This window comes from Eulemur rufifrons, chromosome 16 (assembly GCF_041146395.1).
Source record: "Eulemur rufifrons isolate Redbay chromosome 16, OSU_ERuf_1, whole genome shotgun sequence".
NCBI lineage: Eukaryota > Metazoa > Chordata > Mammalia > Primates > Lemuridae > Eulemur > Eulemur rufifrons.
Genome location: NC_090998.1, coordinates 67,978,901 through 68,003,467, shown reverse-complemented (window position 1 = coordinate 68,003,467; position 24,567 = coordinate 67,978,901). Strand labels below are relative to the sequence as shown.

Genomic DNA, 24,567 nt, shown 5'->3' with positions numbered 1-24,567 from the left:
TTTAGACACTTCACTTAGGATAGTGGTCTCTACTTCCATCAAAATTGTTGCAAAAGGCATTAATTCATCCTTCCTCATGGATATGTAGTATTCCATAGTATACGTACACCACATTTGGTTAATCGACTCATGGATTGATGGGCACTTAGGTTGATTCCACATCTTTGCAATTGTGAATTGTGAAGTACTTTTTAAAACTGAGACAAACACCAAAATTTTTTTTCTTTTAAAAAACGTCACACTTGTTATGTTCTGACTTGGGGGGGTGAGAGGTAGGGAGAGGGGATAGGGGTATAACTACATGATGAGTGCAATGTGCACTATCTGGGAAATGGACACGCTTGAAGTTCTGACTCGGGGGGATGGGCGGGACATGGGCAGTGTATGTGGCCTGAACTTTTGTACCCCCATGATGATAAGCTGAAATAAAAAAAAAAAAAGTATGCTATTTTGAGAAAACTAAGATATATAAAACTTGAATTTAGGAAGCTGGAAAAATAGGAGGGGGCATTATTGATATTGTAAAAGACTATCTATAAAGTGAATCTTTGCTTAATTCTTTTAAACAATTGGCTACCCTAAACATATGGGTTTTAATTAAGTCTCTAAAAAGCAAAATACTCTACCAAATTTTGTCTTTTTCTAGAGCATGACAGATAAAGCAAAAGTTTAAGTTTTCTTCCTACTCCCCCAAAATTACTAAGTAAGTAATGATACTCTCATGTGATACCTTTTCATAATAAACTGGGCCTTTTAGTTCTCTTTTCATTTAACTACAGACTTTTGTGTTCAAAGACAAGCCACATAAGCGCATATGTAAGGTTAGGGCATAACAACTAATAAAAGAATGTAAAATATTTGATATTAGATGTATACAAAGACCAAATAATACTCATGGTTAGAGAAGATCGTATTTGGTAAAAATCAATCATACGGCTTCAGATTTTACTTTTCAGCTTGACTCTGTGAGACTTCAAAAATCAAATCATTGCACTTATATTCACAAAGTCATGTTGCTTTATTGCATTGCTTTTCATACATTTTATCTCATTTCAGTGAAATATGTTTATTTACCATTTTTTATTTCATATCTGTGACACCTCTACACTAAGTCCTTTACCTTGTTATTTCAACAATGATTTTTTTTTATCATTTGATTGATGAAGAATGTAAATTCCAGAGAGATTAAATGGGACAGGCATCATACAGGCAGGAAGTAACAGAGTTCAGAATAAAGTCCAGGTTGTAATTCAAAAATTCATATTCTTTCTGTGGAACAATATTGCCTCCTTATATATAGCTAAAATACCTAAGATGTAATTTTAACATAAACGACATGAGATTGATTTAAGTATTATTACATACAGGAAATGAATCTCACATGGATAAGGCAAAGAAATCAATAACCAACAGTGACATTGTTTCTATTTCAAAAAAAATAACGATGTTGGAAATGAAGGAATTAAATGAAAGGCAGCGGGCTGAACATTGTCAAAAAATGTACGAACACTTAAGGACTTCATTAAAGCAAACGGAAGAACGTAATTTTGAATTGGAAACCAAATTTCCTGAGGTTTGATATTATAATTTTTATGCAATTAGAGAGTAAAGAATTAGTCTCATCATCATGAGGTTGGTTTAGATCTCTGAAGTAGCATATTAATACAGTGCTTGGATTTCATGTAATGAGTAAATAAAAGATTTACTTTTAAATTTGAATTGTTTAAAATGAAAGCATCTAAAATGAATTGTTTAAAATGAAACATGAAACAACTGTGAATGAGTTCTTGTTTCTCACCAAGTTTACATTATTAGATTTAATGTACATAAAGGATGTTATTTACTTAATAATGGAATTGCCTTCCACTACCATCCCTTCATTTAACAAATATTTATTCACTGCTTGTTACATGTCAGACCCTGTATGGGGACTGGGACTATAGCAAGAAACAGAATAGACAGTAATCTCTGCTTTCAGAGACTTTACCTTCTAATAGGAGATTTTATATTTTTAGATATGGTCAGAATCAGTTGACTGGTAATAAATATAGTTTGCAGTGCATGATTTGACAATGCATGATTAAACAACATTCTTATAATGCTTGCTTACCTTAAGATTTAATATGTTTTCCAAAGTATATATATCATTTGTGTTCATTTTAACTGAATCACTAAATCTATATTAATAAGTTTTTATTAACTTATTTGGATTTATTTATAGATGATATAATTGAAGTAAAATATAATGAGTATGCCACATTCTAAGCAAATTAAGAATAGTAGAAGTTAAGACATTATTGGTGAGTTACATAGTAAAAATGATTTTTGGTGGGTTAGAATATTACCAGAGTTTGCATAACTTATTCCTGACTCTTTCCTCTCTTTCCTCTCTTTAGACTATTCTTAATACTCACACTCAATTTAATATCTGGACCAAGGCAAAGTAAACAGGACTGCAATTCTCTAAGGCTAAATTACAAGGGAAACCCCACCAAAAACTGATGTATCTGAACATTTTTTTATGTTACATTTTCTTAGCTTACCAAAATCAACTTGGATGCACAGAAGGTGGAACAGATGTTAAGAGATGAATTAGCTGATAGTGTGAGCAAGGCAGTAAGTGATGCTGATAGGCAACGGATTCTAGAATTAGAGAAGAGTGAAATGGAACTAAAAGTTGAAGTGTCAAAGTAAGTGCATACAAACACTTTAGTCATTTGATTAGGTGTGTCAGCTCTAATTTGTCTTTAAGAAACCTAATTACAAGCATACAGGGGCAATCTTAGTGGCAATTAATACTGGTTTCTTTTTATAAAAACAGGATTAAATAGTATTAAAAAGATTGATTTTAACAGGGTTAAATAATAATATAGAAGAGGAAATGACCTTTCAAGATTTGGAATTTTCTGAGTCTAGGAATATTATTGCAGAAAGCACTGACTTTGGAATAAAGACCCTGTGAGGTCCAGTTCTTCTGCATACTGATTTTTTGAGGGAGGGAGCAATGGAGAAAGAATGGTTATTTAATGTATTTAAACTTAAGTTTCTTCACTCTGATAAGGGAGTAAATAAGTAATAGTAGCTCTTCTACCTATTTTATAAGGTTACTGTAAAAATATAATGAAAAATTAGATTTTGACTTAATTTACATTTTTTGGGCATCTGCTATGTACTGGGCACTGTGCAAGGTATTAAACATATATTGACTCTGTCTCTAGATAGAGATAATTAACTGTATCTCTAAAAATAATATATTCTTTTATATTTGTATTTTTATATAGCTTTTCACATATTCTCATATTATACATTTTTTGGGGATTTAAAAACAATACACTGAATGAGTATTATACCAGAATTGTTATTTGCTTATGAAAGTTAAAAAAAAAAACAGTAATATTCCAACTGTTATTTAATTAGATTTGGATTTTTAAGTTTCTTTGATTCTAGGTTTTTTTCTTTCATACTTACTAACCCTGAGGTAATGTTGTTTTCATTTTATGTGAGGAAACAGGCCCAGCTAGTTTAGAACACAAAATGTATGTAAGGAGTGAATACTGTGTGCCAGTTAGATGCTGTCTTTCACTCTCTTTTGTAATTAGGTACTACTTCAGTAGAAAAATATGAGGGGCACTGAGAATCTGTCAAGCACAAATAATTAGTGAAAGTATTTTTATGGCTTACTCATAAGGTTACAGTCATTCCATTGGAGCTTTCATAGTCCTCTTGGAAATATCAGTCATTGATGCCCTTTTCACTGTGAAAGACTCCTTTTTTTGTTCTTCCTCTCTCCTCATGGACCTTACCTTTTGAAATAAACTAATTTCTAATTACTAATTTTATTAATCAAAACATATATCTGGCAGTGGGAGCTTCTGTTCAGTATAAGAAAACTTTTATCTGAGCTAAAAGTAAGGAAACTTTACATTTTCCTTTACCTGTACTTCACAATAGGTTTAAGGGAAATGGAAGCACTTACGTACCATCAGCCATCCCCTTTTTATGTAATTGTTGTAAATGCATACTTGGTGTGTTTTTACATTTCTGAATATGAAATATGAAAATTTGCAAATTAAAACAGGTCAGAACATACATTAATCCACTTATGGAATCTAAAAATTTTATGTTTCTGTATTCATAACTGGGTAGTGGTATCAGATAAACCTACTTAATACTTTATCCTAGCTGATTCCAAATTATGATAAATATCCTATAAAAATTATAGAAATGGAGATTCTTTGGCCATATACATTTGGAAAATGCTATGTATTAAGTATAATTTGAGGTAATTATTCATGTTAGAACTTATCAGAACATTTAATATTATATCCTATGAATTTTCAAGGGGGAGGGATGTTAGGAATGGAGTTTTTTAATAGTATACTTCTTATCATTTCATGGAATTATGCTTCATGTAACAGTTTAGGAAACCCTATTTTAGTATTTTGTACAAAGCTGAAAACTAATGGCTTTTTGCAAAAGTGGTCTAGAAATTTTGAATTGTGTTATTTACTTAGAAAGTGTACTCATTTGTTCCTGAAATATCTTAATACTTCCCAGACTGAGAGAGATTTCTGATATTGCCAAAAGGCAGGTTGAAATTTTGAACACACAACAACAGTCCAGGGACAAGGAAGTAGAGTCCCTAAGAATGCAACTGCTAGACTATCAGGTATGTGCAATATTGGCTCTTCTATATAGAATCTACAGTTTTTCTAAATTCACATTAGATACTGGGATGATGTTACAGTTTTAATCAGAAGGTATACCAATCAGAGGCTCCTATTCTTGTTAGTTGGAACCTGATTAGAAAATGTTTATAATTTGAAATACCATTCATAATCCAGAAAAGCATTCAGATGCCTACAGATGCATTGTGCTGCTGATCAAAGTTAAGACACTGAGAAACAATAGTTAGTAAATATCTAATAACAATATTTTCTCTTGTATTTGTATGTAGCTTTTCATATATTCTCACATTATACTTTTTTTTGGACTTACAATTTATACACATCATCTGAATTAGTATTATACCAGAATTGTTATTTGCATATGGAAGTTTAAAAAAACTAGTAATATTCCAACTGTTATTTAGTTAAATTTGGATTTTAAATTTGTTTGATTTTAGATTTTTTCTTTTACATTTTTTTGTAATGTAATTGTTTGTATTAAAGCAAAGTTAGATTTTTGTAGAATCTCATTTACCACACCGTTTTAAAACTTTATTTAGTATTAATAAATTGTGATTTTTAAATCGATGTTTCATTAAACAAACCTGAAACTTACTACAAATATATATTTTCTAATATTAGGCACAGTCTGATGAAAAGGCACTAATTGCCAAGTTGCACCAATGTATTGTCTCTCTTCAAATTAGTGAGGCTACTGCTCTGGGTAAGTTGGAGTCAGTTACATCTAAACTGAAGAAGATGGAGGCCTACAATTTGCGCTTAGAGCAGAAACTCGATGAAAAAGAACAGGCTCTCTATTATGCTCGTTTGGAGGGGAGAAACAGAGCAAAACATCTGCGCCAAACAATTCAGTCTCTACGACGACAGTTTAGTGGAGCTTTACCCTTGGCACAACAGGAAAAGTTCTCTAAAATAATGATTCAACTACAAAATGACAAAATTAAAATAATGCAAGAAATGAAAAATTCTCAACAAGAACATAGAAATATGGAGAACAAAACCTTGGAGATGGAATTAAAGTTAAAGGGCCTAGAAGAGTTAATAAGCACTTTAAAGGATGCCAGGGGAGCCCAAAAGGTAAATGTTGATTTTAAATTCAATATTTCCAAAAGAGTTACATAATAATTGTAAGTTCTTAATATGTGCCTATATAAGAAATGCATAATATGCAACCAAAATTCCAATTATAATTCATTAATTTAGATTTTATAAATTAGGAGTTTTGGCTATTTGAATGTCTATTATTTGTGAAAATAAAATGAGACTTTTCTAAGAAAAGATTTTAGTGAAAGTATTCAAATTGTATAACAGCAAAGAATTTTAAACTCTCTAGAGAAGTTCATGTATTTAATTAAATACTAATTATAATTATTTTTAAACATTATATTGGTCATCAATTGATTTCTCCTTCACAATTTGTTTAAACATAAAATAATCTGTTTAAAATTATAAATAGTGGGCCCACATTTATTTTAATATGATTTGGTTTTTACCCCCATTTGGAAGGAATTAAATGAAAAATAATTGTCTTGCAACTGAATCTTATTTTCTAGGCTAGAAATATAATATTTAGGATTTCCATTTTCGAAAATAATACCAGTGTTTCAGTGACATGCTTATAGTGAGTGGTCAATAACTATATGACAGCAAATGAAAAATATGAAAGTGAATATTAGTGATATCCATTCCAGCATAGTTTGAAGAATGTTTTAAGAGCCCACATGTTCTTAGAAATGTCTATGGAAATCCTAAATCAATTTTGCTATGTGGCTCAACAAAGGATAATTTTATATCTTACTTTATATCTTTCTTTATTTTAAAGTGTCCATTAAATTCACTTAAAATCATTACAATCAATGGAGAAATATATAGCATTTACATTTATATATATAATTTGTAATTTTTAGGTAATCAATTGGCATATGAAAATAGAAGAACTTCGTCTTCAAGAGCTTAAACTAAATCGGGAATTAGTCAAGGATAAAGAGGAAATAAAATATTTGAATAATATAATTTCTGAATATGAACATACAATCAGCAGTCTAGAGGAAGAAATTGTGCAGCAGAACAAGGTTTCATTTTATATTTACTTTGGTTTTTTTTGCTAAAATTTTAAGAACATCACGAGTGACTTATTCTCTTAATTGAATGGAGTTGGATTATAATGGATTATTAATGGATTATGAAATAATTCATTTATTTTCTAAATTATTCTAAAACTTTATTGAGTTTTTATAGCAGTAGTCTTAGACTTAAAAGGAGCAATATATAAGCAAATTTATTTGGTAAGTTAATTTTTATTTTGATATTGGCTATTTGACTTTACAGTTATAAATTTCTACTGGCTCTCACTGATGGAGTAGAAGGCAGCTTGGTATAGAATAAAGCATATGCTTTGGAGAGAGTTGAAATTCATCAAGCATATGATTATCTCAGAAATTTTGTTGTTACCTCTGCTTGGATTGTCTTACCCTTGGTACCTGTGGTGTTTATGCTTTCACTGCCTTCAGATCTTAAATAAATGTCTTCTTACCTTATCAGTGCAAGCTTCACCAGCCACCTAATATGTAACAGTAAATCCTACCTCAAGATTCCTTAAATAGAGATTATTTATCTTAATTTTTCTCCATAGCACTTGTCTCTCTCTGACATATTACTTACATACTTGTTGATTATTGTCTCCTTCTCACTAGAATGTAAGTTTCATAGTGACAGAGACTTGATTTTGTTCACTGCTGTGTTTGTACTGCCTGGAATAGTACTTAGCATATGTTTAGGATGGATGCTTGGATAAATGGATGGATGGAGAGATTGACATCCTGACTTCACATCTGCCTATGTCTGTGATCTTAGGCTAGTTACTTCACCTCCCTCACTTTGTATCCTTTTCCATAAAATAAAAATAATAGTGACTTCAAGGTATTATTTTCACGATTAAGTAAGAAAATAAACATAAAATGCCTGTTCTATACCTGGTGTGTTTTGTGTACATCTGACACACATTGTCTTTTTTTAGTTTCATGAAGAAAGACAAATGGCCTGGGATCAAAGAGAAGTTGAGCTGGAACGTCAACTAGACATTTTTGACCGTCAGCAAAATGAAATACTAAATGCGGCACAGAAGGTATAAATGATTAATCCTGTTTGCTACTCTGTAGCATGACCTAGAGTGTTAACTGACAGAAATATTTTCTAAATCAGATGTATTATAATTTTAATTGATGTTATCTTTTTATATTAAAATATAAATGGGGCTTAATCTATCTTTTGTCATACAGTTGTAAAAATTAATGTTATTCTCAATGCTGCAACTGCTTTTTTAAAAAACATACCATTTCTTAATAGTTTGAAGAGGCTACAGGATCAATACCAGACCCTAGTTTGCCCCTCCCAAATCAACTTGAGATTGCACTAAGAAAAATTAAGGAGAACGTTCGAGTAATCGTAGAAACAAGGGCAACTTGCAAATCACTAGAAGAGGTAATTAGAAGAATTTGCATTTTAATTACTGTATTGTTTATGTTTATCAAATTTTCTAACTGTTATTTATTAATGAGGACAAAGCATAGAATGATGAATCTCTTGCTTATTCCACTGTCTCTCCCTATTCTCCTATAATGGTTCTAATAGCCAATGATGAACAGCAAATATGGCTAATTTGAATCCACTAGTCATTTAATCACTATTTGTCACTTTTAGATACACTGATGAGTAATAGTGAGCATGAAAAGAAACAAAAAGCATTTAATTATAGCTTTATGAGCAATGTATTACCTTTCCCTGTATGATCTTTTCATTCTTATTTATTTTTATGTTTTACTTTATAGTGTATATTATATAATCTGTGAATCACTTTTCAGCTCATTAGTTTTTATGCATGGTTAAATGGTTGAAAGTAAACTAGAAATTACTTATTTTAATCTAGATCTTGAATTTGATTAATAGGTGATCAAATCTGTCTTCATTAAATTATTCAGAAAATAATATGAACTAAATATGATTTTCATTTTAGTTTCCATCTAAACATATTTACTGCAAATAAATTTCAAAACATCTTTTCAAGTAATATTGTACATTTTAAATCAATCCAGGAAACTTGGATATTCTTCAGTAATTGTAAGATTTGTCATTTATGTGACTTGCCACTTAGTTACTTGATTTAAAGAACCTTCTGAAGAGTAAAAACGTTTTTGTGTTTTGTTTTAATAAACTACAGATTTCGTAATAATGATTCATTGACTTGGGCCACTAAAATTTCAGTTTTTACTCAACTGACTTTTATGGATTAGTTTTCTAGACCTCTGATAGTCAATGGACCAAAATAAAAGAAATGATTTGTTACATTTTCTTCCTACATCTAGCACCACCACACATTTCTAGTTCTAAACTGCAAGATCTAAATTAAGTACCTTAATTAAATTTCACTTTAATCATACCAATGAAGTTTCTAATACATGTAATAATCTTATAAATAAATAGTTCATACAATTAACTGTATTGTCACATACAAATAATTTAACCTTATTAACTATCAGATGGCTGTGGTAAATATGCTATGAAAAATAAAGTGAAACTCCTTTTTTTGCTAATAACCAATCTAACTAAAATTCAGATGAAGCATTTTAAAGGGAAAAAATACTCTAATAATTTATTGCGATTTAATCATTGCAGAAGCTAAAAGAAAAAGAATCTGCTTTAAAGTTAGCAGAGCAAAATATTCTGTCACGAGACAAAGTAATCAATGAACTGAGGCTTCGATTGCCTGCCACTGCAGAAAGAGAAAAGCTTATAGCTGAGCTAGGCCGAAAAGAAGTGGAACCGAAATCTCATCACACATTGAAAATTGCTCATCAAACCATCGCAAACATGCAAGCAAGGTTAAATCAAAAGGAAGAAGTGTTAAAGAAATATCAACATCTTCTAGAAAAAGCCAGAGAGGTATTTTATTATATTATGTTATGCTATTTTATTTATCATCATGTTTTTTACTCAAATGCCAAATATTATTCTGCCCTAAAGTGGTAGTTCATTTCTTACTTTCAAATGATTCTATTTAGGAATCCTTCCTTTGATATGATTGGATTATAGATCTGTCAGTAAAACTGGCAGTTTGTGTATGTGCATCTTTCTCTTATAGACTGACTAAACCAGGAATAGCTGTCATGGTGAAACCATATGATTTTGAAATATATTAATTGAATTTATAGGTAAGGATTGAGGCAATAATTTAGGATGAAATCTATCATACTGGTAGTCAGGGGAAATCAGATTAGTTAGAACTTAGGCGGGGGGCTAGGGAATCTAACATTTAAAAATTTTTCTAGAAACAAATTAAAAGATAATAGATACCCATGTTATTCTAATGTTTAGAATAAATTATGATCTGAAGCTGGGCTTGTCAGCTTGAACATGTGCTAGGGGAGATGTATACTGGTCTAAACATTTGCATGAAGATGTTGTTTCTTCCCTATCTTGTAGGAATTTTAAAAACTTAAAGATAATAAAATATTTAAGATCTTCTAAATTTATTCAAATAGCAATTTAAGATGTAGTTTTGATTTTCTGTAAAACAGGAGCAAAGAGAAATTGTTAGAAAACATGAGGAAGACCTTCATATTCTTCATCATAAATTAGAACTACAAGCTGATAGTTCACTCAATAAATTCAAACAAACAGCTTGGGTAAGATTCTAAGAACTTTGTTCGATTCTTTATTGATTTTTGATAGCAGATAATTTAAAATTCAGCTCTCTTCTCTTTTCTTTAAAGTAGAAGCCACTCTACCTTTTTTGTTGCCAAACTAATCTTCTGAAAATGCAGCTGTGATCACTCTTCTCCCTAGACCCAAATCCTTCAGTAGGTCACCACTGTCCATAAAATTATATTTACACTCGTTAACCATACAGAGTCTTTTATGAACCTACCTGTCTTTCTTTTCAAATTCTACTTGTTTAAGCCTACCCATATTTAAGTACTTTCCATCTTTTGAATTCAGCTGATAATTGCCTGCTTTGATCATTCTGTTCTGTTGTGTGAAATGACCTGTCTTTTGTCTCTTAACGTGCAACCTTAGCATTTTTGAGCTTAATTTAGTCAACATTTATGACCCTCTAATACATGTAGACACTTTGCTAGAAATTGGGAATACGAAGAATAAGTTCTCTATTTCCTATCTTTTTTTAATACCAATAAGAATGAGCTTGAATCCTGTCTTCTTTAAGCCTTCATTGCCTGATAAATCACTAAATTTTAGATTAGATATTATATATTGATCATTTGAGGAACCAAATTAAAATTATAGAATAAGTACAGCATTGAATTATATATGCCCATTGCTAATATATTCATATTTCATAGGATTTAATAAAGCAGTCTCCCACTCCAGTTCCTACCAACAAGCATTTTGCTCGTCTAGCTGAGATGGAACAGACAGTAGCAGAACAAGATGACTCTCTCTCCTCACTTTTGGTCAAACTAAAGAAAGTATCACAAGATTTAGAGAGACAAAGAGAAATCACTGAATTAAAAGTCAAAGAATTTGAAAATGTCAAATTACGGTGAGTCTTAGAAATGTATTGTAAAAATAGGCAAATGATAATAATGATATAATGAAGATACAACATGAGCATTTGCTGTGCCAAGTACTAGTCTAAGATCTTTATGTATATTATCTTATTTTTATTTTCAGGACTACTTATGACATATATTATTAATTTCTCCATTTTTCAGATAGGAAACTTCCTCAGGATTGCTCAGTAGCATGGCTAGGAAGAGATGGGAAAGCCGTAATTTGAAACTAGTCAGTCTGACTCAAAAGCTAATCCAGATTCTGCTCCAGAATCTTGTTCTTAACCTCTTTGAGCTTCTGTTTCATTATCTTTAAAATGAAAGTGACTTACCCTGGCTCTTGCAGGGTGGTTATGTGAAGGTCAAGTAGAACTGTATATGAAAGTAATTTGAAAGTTGTAAAATAACATACAAACATAAAACTTTTATTTACACACCTCTACCAGTATCTGGCACATAATAGAGGCTTAATAGATGTTTGTTGAATGAAAAAGTCATTATTTTCTGTATTAATTTATAGTGACAGTAACATGTTCACAGCATTTCCTATATTAGAGATTCTAAACTTTGTTCAACCAGTTTATCAGAACATAGATTTTAAACCTAAAATGGGTTTGTAGTTATGCAGATTCTAATCATTGTAAAACTATCTCTCTGGGCCTCAATTTTCTTATCTGAAAACAATGAGAAAGTTGAACTACTTATAATTCCATTCTAGCTCTGAAGTATCTGTGAGACCCTTTGATTCATTACTCACTTATCCAAGATGGCTCTGACAAAATTAACAACTATTTTTGCTTTGTTAAGGAGTTTATTTTGTACCTTACTGTATCATTTTAGCCTAAATTATACTTGTAGTCTCTGTATGCACATTGTGTGCATGTTTTAATGTATCTTAAGAAATTATGTATCTCTGTGATTTCTTTAGTAAAACCTGATATTTTCAAAATTTGATAATTATTTAAAGTTAGATTTAAGTTTTACTAAAAGCATCAAGTCCCAAAGACTTTAACATTTGTTCATGGCTTAACACAATCTCCCTCTCATTGGTCAGAGTTTAATAATTTGAATCTCAATACAGATGCAGTGTCAGTATGCACAATGAACTAGATATAATTCATTTTATCAGACTTACTAATACTGAATGAGTAGTAGAACTAATTGAATTAACTAAGTCTATTGATGGCATCTACTTCCATATATATAACTATACATACAATACTAGTGAATTTGAAATATAAACAAGTTAATAATGCATGTGATTTCTGTGAAAGTTTATATTTGTCTTTGCAGCATGTCAATTTACGGCAGTAGTTCTCAAATATAGGGGTTAATTTTGTCCTCCTTCCCCATCTAGGGGACATATACCAATGTCTGGAGGCATTTTTGATTGTCATGGCTAGGGAATGCTACTGGCATCTAGTGGGTAGAAGCAGGACATGCTAATAAACATCCTACAATGCACAGGACACAAGACAACATCCCCCAAAACAAAGAATTATTTAGTCAAAAATGTTAATAGTACCGTGGTTGAGAAACCATGATAATGAAGGAAGCAGTCACATCTTGCAGGAGCCATAACATTTAAAATGCTGTTTTATTCATTCTCTATATGCTATTTGATGAGAGCCACAAAATAACCTGATGAGATTGTTGCCAAAAATAGTAGGCAGAAACTAGAAGAAAAATTTCTATTTTATGTTAAGTTTAAGAGTAATTAAGTGGAATAAGGAATTTTTCTTTTAGATTTGGATGTCTACATCAAGATTTACATTGTAAGGATACATAGGAATGAACATTTGCTCTTTGTGAAATTTGTATCAATCAAGGTATTAATTGCAACAACCACCAATACATATGTTTGTTTACATTAGGCTCCAAGAAAATCATGCAGATGAACTGAAAAAAGTAAAAGCAGAAGTAGAGGATTTAAGGTGTCTTCTGGGCCAGTCACAAAAGGAGTCACAGAGTTTAAAATCTGAACTTCAGGCTCAAAAAGAAGCAAATTCGAGAGCTCCAACAACTACAATGAGAAATCTAGTAGAACGGTTAAAGAACCAATTGGCCTTGAAAGAGAAACAACAGAAAGTAAGGAATAACAGAAAATTATAAACATTTAGGAAAAATATGTGATATTTTTATTTTTATAAGCAATATTGCTAGATTGCTTTTAGAGAAGATTTGTAAATTTATAAAAGATAGTAGTACAAATCTGTTTTAATAAAAAATATGAGCTTTGTCTTATGCTGTTAAACAGAGTCTTTCAAAACAATTCTTTTAAATTAGCCTCAATAAGTGCTGTTTTTCACTGTAAATATGATCCATTTTATCTTTTCATGTTGTCATCAATCTGATTTGTGGATTATCACAAATTTCCTCTATAGGAAATGAGAGGAAATCTTAATTATTTTCTCTCTTTTTCCACTGAGATTTTGTGCTACTGAGGCTATTTTGACCAGTTGAAAAATTTCAGACAATTTGGGGCATTGAGAGGGAGATACGATAATGAGAAGGACAGATTAAAGAAGAGGGTAACAGAGATAATTTTGTGGGAAGGACTAGGTCAGTGGATTATCTGATTTATTAGGTTTTTTGTTTATCTCATATTTGATATACTCAAATTGTTTTAGAAAGTGCTGCTGTTTTTCTATACTAGCTCATGAAATTTATTGATAAATTTTAAGCTTTTTAAGTCTATAACTTTCCTTGTCTACTTAAATTCAATTAATTTGACATGGAAGGATGTATGAAGTAATTGAAATATCTAAACTTGAATGTTTGAAAACAAAACATATCTGATTTTTGTAATACAGATTGCTTGATTTAGTGCTGGGTTCTCAAAATCATTAAGATTTTGAACTCTCACATTCAATTTGGAAAGAATTGAGTATAATTACTAAAGGAAATGTATTTGAAAAAGTTGGGTTGTTAATTTGTGAATTCTGTTTGATTAAACACAGAGTATTTTAGGAAAATAGAAAGTAATAAAGTTTATTTTTATATTACACATTCCTCATAAAATTTCAATTTTTCTTAAAAAAATCATATATGTTGCCATTTGTAGGCACTTAGTCGAGCACTTTTGGAACTCCGGGCAGAAATGACAGCAGCTGCTGAAGAACGTATTATTTCTGCAACTTCCCAGAAAGAAGCACAACTCAACATTCAACAAATTGTTGACCGACATACTAGAGAGCTAAAGGTGAACATCAACACATGCATTAATATATTAATAATAAAATTTTTGATAATTCCTATTGGAAGAGAATTCACTTTGATATATAGTAATTTTGCTGATGAATACAGAATTTATAATGAATTATTGGTGGATAGATATATTTACATACACATGTTTTTGAACAGTAAGTATCTTTCCTTATAGTATCATAAAGAGTGTTTTCACTACCCTAAAAATCCTCTGAGCTCCTCCTGTTCATTCCTTCTCACCCTGCCATTCCTTGGCAACCAGTGATTTTATTAATCTTTCCATAGTTTTGCCTTTTGCAGAATGTCTTGTAGTTGGAATCACTCAGGTATTGATTATCATCTTGGGGATTAGGAAAAATAGGCCATTATGAGCTGCTCTTCCTAATAGAATTAAATTTAAGAAACATTTTACTTAGGATTTTATTTTAAATACTTTTTTTAGAGCAGTTTTAGGTTCAGAGCAAAATTGAGAGGACGGTATGGAGATTTCCTGTATATCCCTTGCCCCCGCACATGCATAGCTTCTTCCATTATCAATATCCCCCACTAGGGTGGTACATGTGTTACCATTTATGAGCCTGTATTGACACATCATAATCACCCAGAGTCCAAGTTTACATTAGATTTATCTCTTGGTGTTGTATATTCTGTGGTTTTAGATAAGTATATAGTGTTCTGTATCTATCCTTATAGTATCATAAAGAGTATTTTCACTACCCTAAAAATCCTCTGAGCTTCTCCTGTTCGTTCCTTCTCACCCTGCCAAATCCTTGGCAACCAGTGATCTTATTAATCTTTCCATAGTTTGCCTTTTCCAGAATGTCTTGTAGTTGGAATCACATAGTATGTTTCCCATCACTGTCACTGTCACTGTATGGGACAACTGGGAATTCCTTTCTGGTGGCTAATATAGACTGTCCAGTATTGCAAGTTATCTTTGCATTCTTTATAAAGTAGACTAGAAACTGCTTCAAATCAGAAATTTTGTTTTATACTACTCTTATGTTTCATAGTGCTTAAAAGATTGCCATCCTTGTTGATATATACTTGTTTCTTTAATTCAGCCATAATGAAACATTTGCATATTGATCAAATTTTGTTTCTGGACGTTTGTTGAAGAATTGCTTTAACTACTTTTTTTTTTTCTCGAAGTAGACTTTGTTCATTTGGCATGAACATGAAAGAATATATGTAGTTTGTGGAGTTTTTTTCCCTGTGTACTTAAAAATTTATATTGAAATTTTCTTTTTATTAAGTACTAATGGTATACTTTCTGTTTTATGTTGCTTTTGTTATTGATACATGATAAAGATTAATAAGACTTTTCTTTATCTCTTATTAGTCACAAATTGAAGATTTAAGTGAAAATCTTTTAAAATTGAAAGAAGCTCTTAAAACAAGTAAAAATAGAGAAAACTCACTAACTGATAATTTGAATGACTTAAACAATGAACTGCAAAAAAACCAAAAAGCCTATAATAAAATACTTAGAGAGAAAGATGGAATTGATCAAGAGAATGCTGAACTGAAAAGGCAAATCAAAAGACTAGCCAGTGGATTACAGGTAATTTTATATTTAATTCTGATGATGCCTTTGATTTGTAAAATATAGGCAGTAGTTTATTCCTGCTTTATAATTTTGTCTATGGTATTTACTAAAACTGGTTTTCAAATCTCTTTGATTAATGTAACTACTTCTTGGAATGACCTTTATTGTGTTTATAGTTCTAGAGTAGCATATTTTATTAAAATGCAGAGGCAGTTACCAGGTTTTCCTATGTATTAAGAGTATCATTTAGAAAGTATGGTCAGCAATAGCCTCAGAAAGGTTTCATAATTGGATTATTGTATATTTTGTTTGATATTTGTTTGTAAGATATAAAGATAACACCTTAACTTTTCAGGGCAAACCTTTGATAGATAATAAACAAAGTTTAATTGAAGAACTACAAAAGAAAGTAAAAAAACTAGAAAGCCAACTGGAAAGAAAAGTGGATGAAGTAGACATAAAACCTATAAAAGAAAAGGTATGTGAAGATACTAATTAATATGTTTAAGATAGTGATAGGGTAAGTTAAATAAGTAGTTGATGAACAGATAATACACTATATTAATTTGAGGACCTGATACACGCTGTAAGTGGTACTGGATAACACAGAGAAGTCTAAAACAAGTTTCTGTCCTTTAGGAATTTACAGTCTACTTGAGGAGACACCTATAGTACAACTCTTATTTGGAAATTACATCATCTCCGTGTCATCTTTGTGACATTAGAATACCTCCCGAGTCCCTTCTCGCCTTACATATCCAGCTCTATTTATCATCTTTCCCCAATGTAATCATTTACATAAACTGGGCCTTTGGCCTTTGGGACAGAAAGCAGGGCATTTTAAGACTTCTACTTTGACCCAAATGTGTCCGATTTGTCCTTCAGTAGACTAGGCTGCTAATTTCAGGGTAAACAAAATGGTTTATAATACATTAAGTATTTGCAGTTATAACCAATAATCAATCTGTTCATAATTTCTGTAATGTGAGAAAAATTGCTTGAAATTTTACAGTTAATAGTAAAATGTTTGGCAATAAAATTTCTTGATAATCGGAAGAACCCCCCAAAAGGTAAAATTGGCTAAAATGCCTGTAATTAAATTTGTTATGAACAATAAACTGGAGATAACTTGTTGATAATATTGAAAGTATCAAAAGTGACCTGGGAAGTGTTGGTGTTAGTAATAGTTGCCCCTGAAGAAAATCACTATGGAGGAGCTATGGTTAGGAAAAATTTTTATTATAACATTTACCCAGAAAATATTTAATATCTATAAAATAATTTCAATAACATGAAAACAGAAAATTGTCTTTAATGGCACTGAACAGAAAGTAGGTGATGGAATTCATGCGTTTTAGTAAAGTATACTCAAAAAAATATGTTCCCTATGAAAATTCATCAATATCAGTATAATTTTGATGAAAATATTTGCACTTGTATGCATGAGGTCATAACATCCTTGCTGTAAGAGCTTTGCTGGTGAAAATGGCAAGATCAATATGTCCTTACTCCTCTGGATTGCTGTCTTTGCTGCCTCCTTAACTGGGGATAGGCCTAATCCCTGGATATCTGTTCCTAATTTGATTCCTATCAGAATACTTTCAGAGCCTTGTAGCTTTGCCAGGACTCCTAACCTAAGTGATTCAGTTTATTCCTCCTTGAAATGAATATAATACTATATGTATTTCCAATTTCTGAAGATTATTTTACAATCAAATGAAATAATATGTGGAAGTCTTTCATGAGCCATCAAGTCCATACCAGTATAAGATACTGCTAACAAGAAAAAGAAAGAGAACACAGAGGACAGCACCAATATTAAAATCTATATCCAGGAATCTAGTGAGAACATTTTTTCAGATTCTATAGTGCTTGGGCATTTATAATTTATACTCAAAGAATGCTCTCATATTGAGTATTTGGAAATTTTTCTTTGTAAAAAATGCCTGTAGCCTACCTATATATTAAATAAGATAACAAAACCCACTACCGTACCTTGTATTCCTTTCTCCATAGCATTTAGTATTGTCCAAACGTACTAGATATTTACTTATCTGTATGCTCATCTTTTTTTTTTTCTTATTAAACTGTAAACTTTAATGGCAGGAACTTTGCCTGTTGTTGTTCATTGCTGTATTTCCAGTGCCTAGAACAGTCCCTGGTACATAGTAGATGCTCAGTATTTCTTGAGTGAATGAAAATTTTAAAATGCTATATTATTTTAAAATATACATAAGAGGATTTTGGTACAGAAAATATGAAAAGAGAACTTCTGTCCCTATCCTATCTTCTCCCCTCTTCTCCCTCAGTCTAGAACATACCCACAGTGACATTGCCTTTGTTTTCTGTTCATTTTTAAGTTCAGTCTTGCTTCCCTCAGTCTTAATTTAGCAGGTAATGTTAGGTGGGATAGAATTGTCCAATCCCAACAAAGCACTCTGTGCTGCAGGATTATTTACCTATGTACCTCATGACTCCAACTAGTATTTACATTTCTGGGAGTACAAATAAGGTAAAAAAATTGACCAGTGTTAGAGTATTGGAGAAAATAGTTCTCCAGTATTGGAGAAGCTAGTTTTGATATGGCAACTCATCTTAGTTGGGAATTTGATTTTAAACCATGATTCTTAACTCTTTCAGACCAAACATTCCCTTTTATCATAAATATAATGTTTCATAATATTCTCTTTACTATTCCAAATGATAGTCATAGGTAATATAAACTACCTACTTAACATAATTTAGAAAATATCATTATAAATGTCCTAAGTGAAATATATAGGAGGAACATAAAAGGAAAATAACTTAAAATAATAAAAATATTTATCTACTATTCATATTTCAATATGTAAATGCTTTGGCATGACTACAGTAGAAAACAAAATGAACTAGTTATGTGCTTGCACCTTTACGTGGCATTAATGTGAATCTGAAGCTACAAATGTAGACTGTTACAAATATGTTCTATAGACAACTCATATGTCATGATAGTATTACCATTTGTAATTTGATTTCTAAAATGGTAAACAGGCTGGGTGCCACCCCTGGTGCACACTGTAGTCCTGGCACTTTCGAAGACCAAGGTGGGAGGATTGCTTGAGGCCAGGAGTTTGAGACCAGCCTGAGCAACATAACAAGACCCTGTCTCTACAAAAAAAAAAATTAGCCAGTGTGGTGGCCTGTGCTTGTAATCCCAGCTACTTGGGAGGCCAACACAGGAGGATCCCTTGAGCCCAGGAGTTTGAGGTTGCAGTGAGCTATGATGACACCACTGCATTTGACCCTGTCTCAAAAAAAAAAAAAAAAAAAAAAAAAGATGATAAACAATTGTTGGTACAGTTCTCAGCAAAACAGTGACTATAGGCCTCGCTTTTATAAGACCATTGTATTCCTAGAAAATTTAGTGTATAGTAAAACCATTAAAAATAGCTTAATGTTAATAGGTGGAATAGAGATAAGTTCTTAGCTCAGACCATTGTGAGCAGAATTCTTAAGTGTGTGAACATCCAGCAGGACGTTTGAAAGTTGTTCAGTGAAAGGGACTATTCTGCATTACATAGGCTTTCTTTGGCTCCTTTATCACAATTATAACAAATCATGACAGCCCTGAAATATCCTAATTCTCTTCTGTTTTTTTTTTTTCATTAAGCATTTATCGCCAGCTAACTTACTACAAAATATATTTAGATTTTTCCTGTTTTGTTATCTATATTTTGCTCCTTTTTCTCCGAGTTTACCCAACCAACCGACATAAACTAGATTGTAAAATTCATGAAGATATGGTTTTTTATCTGATTTATTCATTGCTTCTATTCCTAGTGCCTTGAGTAGTACTTGAGTGGTTAGCACTAAATAAATATCTGTTGAATGAGTGAAGTAATGTACATTGAAGACTTGAAGGGGCTCTGTCGCTAGGAGACTATCATGGGGTAACAGATTGAGGGGTTGGTCATTTATACTTGAGATTCTTTGTTAGAAGCTTACCTTAGTCATGATAGTCTATTTTAGAATATTTATTTAAAAACTCTTTAAAGGTGTTTGCATTAGTTAAAATTATCCCCCAGAATTTTATCTATCACATGATAGAACAAAATGTACTTAGACTGAAAGGCATTTTTGCCAATAGCTTGGCATGGCTAAAAATTCTAGAAATTATACAGGTTGAACATCTCTAATCCAAAAATCCATAATCCATCATGCTCCAAAATCTAATATTTTTTGAGCACCAAGATGATGCCACAAGTAGAAAATTCTACATCTGACCTCATGTGACGAGTTGCAGTCAAAATTTTGTTTCATGTATAAAATACTAAAAATATTGTATAAAATTACCTTTGGTTATGTGCATAAGGTGTGTCTGAAACATAAATGAATTTTGTGTTTAGACTTGGGTCCTAATCCCCAAGATAACTCATTATGTATATGCAAATATTCCAAAACCCAAAAAATATCTGAAATTTGAAACACTTCTGGTCCCAAACATTTCAGATAAGCCATATTCAACCTCTATAGCTAAATGAACCTATTTATATTACAAAGGTTGTCTGGAAACTATATAGCCATTGTTAATATAATGAGAGAATGGTTACATGGCTGGATACTTTCCAGACAGCCCCCATGTCCTCTAGGAAGTATTGGTTTACCATTTTCTCTGGGTAAATTGTAATTGATAAGTTTTAAAAGGAAATTAAAAATAATATTGATAATTTTCTATCTCCTTTGTTATTGTTTACAGAGTGCTAGGGAAGAATTAATTAGGTGGGAAGAAGGTAAAAAATGGCAAACCAAAATGGAGGGAATTCGAAACAAGTTGAAAGAGAAAGAGGGGGAAGTCTGCACTCTAACAAAGCAGTTGAATACTTTGAAGGACCTGTTTGCGAAGTGAGTTAAAATTTCATTGTAGAATGAATTTTGTGTAAAATCCTTTATTGACCTGAAAGTTATATAATTTTATCATAGTTATGAGACATTTTCTAGTTTAAATGATCATATATTATCTATTTTTTATTTTCTTTAAAATGCGCTTTAAATATATTTTAACAATTATAAGTGGAGTTTCCTGTGATTTTGATGTAAATTAGTTCATAACAAATACAGAATGATGTAATTATCATATATTGGTCTAGTAATGAGTAAGCAGTTGAACAAGTTAAACAATGAATGGTATATATTCATGATTCTGTATTAAATTCCACAGAGCTGATAAAGAGAAACTTACTTTGCAGAGGAAGCTAAAAACAACTGGCATGACTGTTGATCAAGTTATGGGAGTACGAGCTTTGGAGTCAGAAAAAGAGTTGGAAGAATTAAAGAAGAGAAATCTTGACTTAGAAAATGAGATATTGTATATGAGGTAAGCTATTACATGGAAATGTGCTACCTGCTACAGTGAAGAAAAACTGGTTGACCCATAGAAATGTAAGTAATAAATGTGTGTTGTTTTAAGTTTGGGTTGTTTCTCTTTTCCCATGTGAGTTGAGACAGTCCTAATTCTTTGTATGCCAACTAAGTTTTGATTATATTCTTGAGCTCCTAAATAAGATGTTGTGAGACTCTGGGTCTTGTTTAAATTCTATGGGAAATGTAGATATTTTTGTTTTAGCATGCAGTCGGTCTAATTAGGTTCAGGCTGCAAGTTTCAGTCTCCTTTCTGTGGGCTATTGTGCCAATATGGGTTCCATTTTCAAAGTCTTTACAGTACTATTTGGATCTGTCGTACCTATACACATCTCAGTTGATGGTCTGGTATGTGGGCTATGTTCTGTTAGTTCAGTTCTCAGAAACTCTGGTACTCTGATTAGGATCAGATACATACATGTGCAGCTTAAGAGTGAGCCCAGAAGTTCATAAACAACTTTATAGGCTCCCTTTCTTGAGCTATGTGATCACTCTTTGTGATCTCTCTATGATACTTTTTGTTTTCCTAGGGCAGAGTGTAGAACCTTTTCATGTTGGAAGACCTCATTAATTTAGCTGTAATCAAATAAGGCTGCATTCAAGAAACTTTAATTAGATATAATTAAAAATATATATTATTTTGTAAAAAACTAACTACTGTGTACTTAATTTCAGAAAATGAAAACTCTTTCTTAATTTTAAAGGTAATTAACCTTTTAATAACTTTGTTGTGTCTACTTTTTGTTGGAAAGCGTTTGAATACTTAGTTACAACATGGAGGTCCACAGTTTCAGTTGATCCTCTAGATGGGTATGAGTCATTTGTGACCTTCAGGGCATCTTGATTTGGGTTAGGTAGGAGAATGTAGATTTGCAGCAATAAGTGGTTGAAAACCAAGAAAGCACTTTTTGGGCATGTTGCCAAAGGCATGGGTATTCTGCATTTTTTCCATATTTCAATTGGATCTTTCTTAGCATCAAACAATGACATTAAAATCATCTACTTTTAGCTCAGTCAATTCCATCTATAGTTCTTTAGGTGCATTGGTGATTCCAACTAGGTGAGGCTAAAATGCTAATTTGAGTTTGATGTCTTAATTCTCTAAGTCATTGAACCTTTCATTGTATTCTCCAATTAATGGGTCTATAACAGCTGCCTATTCTTCAAATGATTCATATATATCATCCTGCTCATCACTGACCTTTGCTAACTGGGGAAAATATTCATCCAAAACTTCTTTTTGACGAAAAAGTGTTTTGAAAAAAGATAGCTTTTTTTGAAATGCTTGGATTTTTTGCCACATATCATATAGACTTAGTTTTACCTTGCAAAGAAGTATTCAAGTTGTTTTGATTTGACATATCACACAGAAATGCTACATTCCTATAGAAATCTTCTTTCAATAATTCACATTGCTGATTCTTTTCTTCCTGAAATTTAACTATCTGTTCTCACAGAGATAAAATTTTGGCCAACACCCGTCCCTGCAATAGCCCACACCCTTTAGAATGATATGGCAAATCCACACTGAATACCTCATCATTCAACGTGAGCATGTTATGAAACTGAGGATGCCAAGTTGTATTTGCATGAACATCATTAACAATGCTTATAACTTGTTGCAAAGTGTCAATTAAAATAGTAGCTTTAGCACAGAGATTTTGCTGATGTAAGATAACAATGAAAAGAAATGAGAGCGTCTGGATCTGTTAATAGTTTATCTGTGTAATAAACCCCTCATGTTTTCTTGTCACAGAAGGTGCACTGTCTGTACATACACTCACTAAATTTACCAAATTCAGTCTAACTTCACAACATTTATCTTGTAAGTTGTTGAAGATGTCTATTCCCTATGTTCTGTACACAAGAGTGCCCAAATCAAGTAACTCTTTATAGCAAAGAAAATTCTCTGTTATGACCTGAGTGAAGTATAAAACCTGTACCGTCAGTAATATCAGTTGGTTCGTCCAAAGAAATTGAATAATATATATTTTCCTTTTGAAATATTGCATAAAATTGTTCTGTTAAGTTGAAGGCTAATTCATGCTGCCGATCAGTTATGGTTCTTCTTGAAAGAGGCAGTTGTTTGTATTTTGAAATGTCATCAGGGTGTAAGCACCCTACAAGTTCGACAATGCATTCTTTCACAATTTCTACATCACTGAATGGCTTCTCTTTTTTCCCAAGTATATAGGGTACTTTATAAACTGCTTCAGTGGCATTATTTCCAGGTCTTATTGTTGCTTAAAAGAATTATCCTTGCTTTTGCTTTTCATCTTTTAATTTCTGCATTACAACCTTTCACGCCTCTCCCTCTAATTTAAAATATTTGCAGTCCTTATGAGTGTTACAATTCTCATGAGCACTGAATTTCTTTAATGTTGATATTACAGTATCACAAAGCAAGCAAATCTTATCTTTAGCAGAAACAAAATAATATTGCAATTCCCAATCCTCATTAAAAAATCTGTTTTCTTCCTTCAACATTCTCTTGGTCTTCTTTGACATGACGGGCTGTTAGAATTAAAAAATACTGTTGAGCTATGCAACTATTCACAAATTCCACTTCAAACAGAAACACAGTTCACCACTGTCAAAAGCTGGTAACAGACTGGCATACTCAACCCCTATAAACGCTCACCAACCAGCCTCGTACAGTAGTGGCTCCAGTCAGGTGAGGGAAGTTAGAACTAAATCATGAGCATAGCAGCTTTCAGTTTAGCCCTTATGGCTGACTCATGTTCTAGTTGTGCTGTTTAATCTGGGAGGGTTATTTCCTTGAAACTTTCTTGATTCTTTGATATTTTAAATATGTTCATTTTAAAAATAGAAATATAAAAGATGAACAAAAATGTATTAATAAAAATAAAAGGATTTGTTCTGTAATATTTGGATCCAGTCAAAAGGCCGCACTTAAGGACCTAGAAGGCCACAGGTTCCCCACCCCTGCCCTAAGGCTTCTCATTTTGGTACTTTGGACAGAAATCTGAGGCTTTAGTTACCCAGTTATACTGTGTGCTTTAGCAGTTCCAGGTTTCTGCAGCCAAGCAAGCAACAGGAGGGCAGAAAGAAGGGAAACAAAACTACTTTCACCCTACCCCCTTAGTAATACAGTGCTGCTAATTGGAGAAGATCCCCTTCCCTAAAAATATTAGCTCCT

General features: G+C 31.9%; 1 protein-coding gene across 1 annotated transcript in view; it reads left to right on the top strand.

Moving 5' to 3' along the window:
* Positions 1-24,567, top strand: part of CEP290 (centrosomal protein 290) — an 88,102-nt gene that overhangs the window by 43,657 nt on the left and 19,878 nt on the right. Inside the window, exons 28-43 of the mRNA XM_069489355.1 lie at positions 1,368-1,573; positions 2,539-2,690; positions 4,558-4,669; positions 5,310-5,765; positions 6,596-6,760; positions 7,705-7,812; positions 8,034-8,168; positions 9,360-9,626; positions 10,262-10,369; positions 11,045-11,244; positions 13,129-13,342; positions 14,319-14,456; positions 15,804-16,025; positions 16,366-16,488; positions 20,746-20,891; positions 21,208-21,363. Coding sequence (XP_069345456.1) covers positions 1,368-1,573; positions 2,539-2,690; positions 4,558-4,669; positions 5,310-5,765; positions 6,596-6,760; positions 7,705-7,812; positions 8,034-8,168; positions 9,360-9,626; positions 10,262-10,369; positions 11,045-11,244; positions 13,129-13,342; positions 14,319-14,456; positions 15,804-16,025; positions 16,366-16,488; positions 20,746-20,891; positions 21,208-21,363 — 2,908 coding nt within the window. The remainder of the gene's footprint in view (positions 1-1,367; positions 1,574-2,538; positions 2,691-4,557; positions 4,670-5,309; positions 5,766-6,595; positions 6,761-7,704; positions 7,813-8,033; positions 8,169-9,359; positions 9,627-10,261; positions 10,370-11,044; positions 11,245-13,128; positions 13,343-14,318; positions 14,457-15,803; positions 16,026-16,365; positions 16,489-20,745; positions 20,892-21,207; positions 21,364-24,567) is intronic.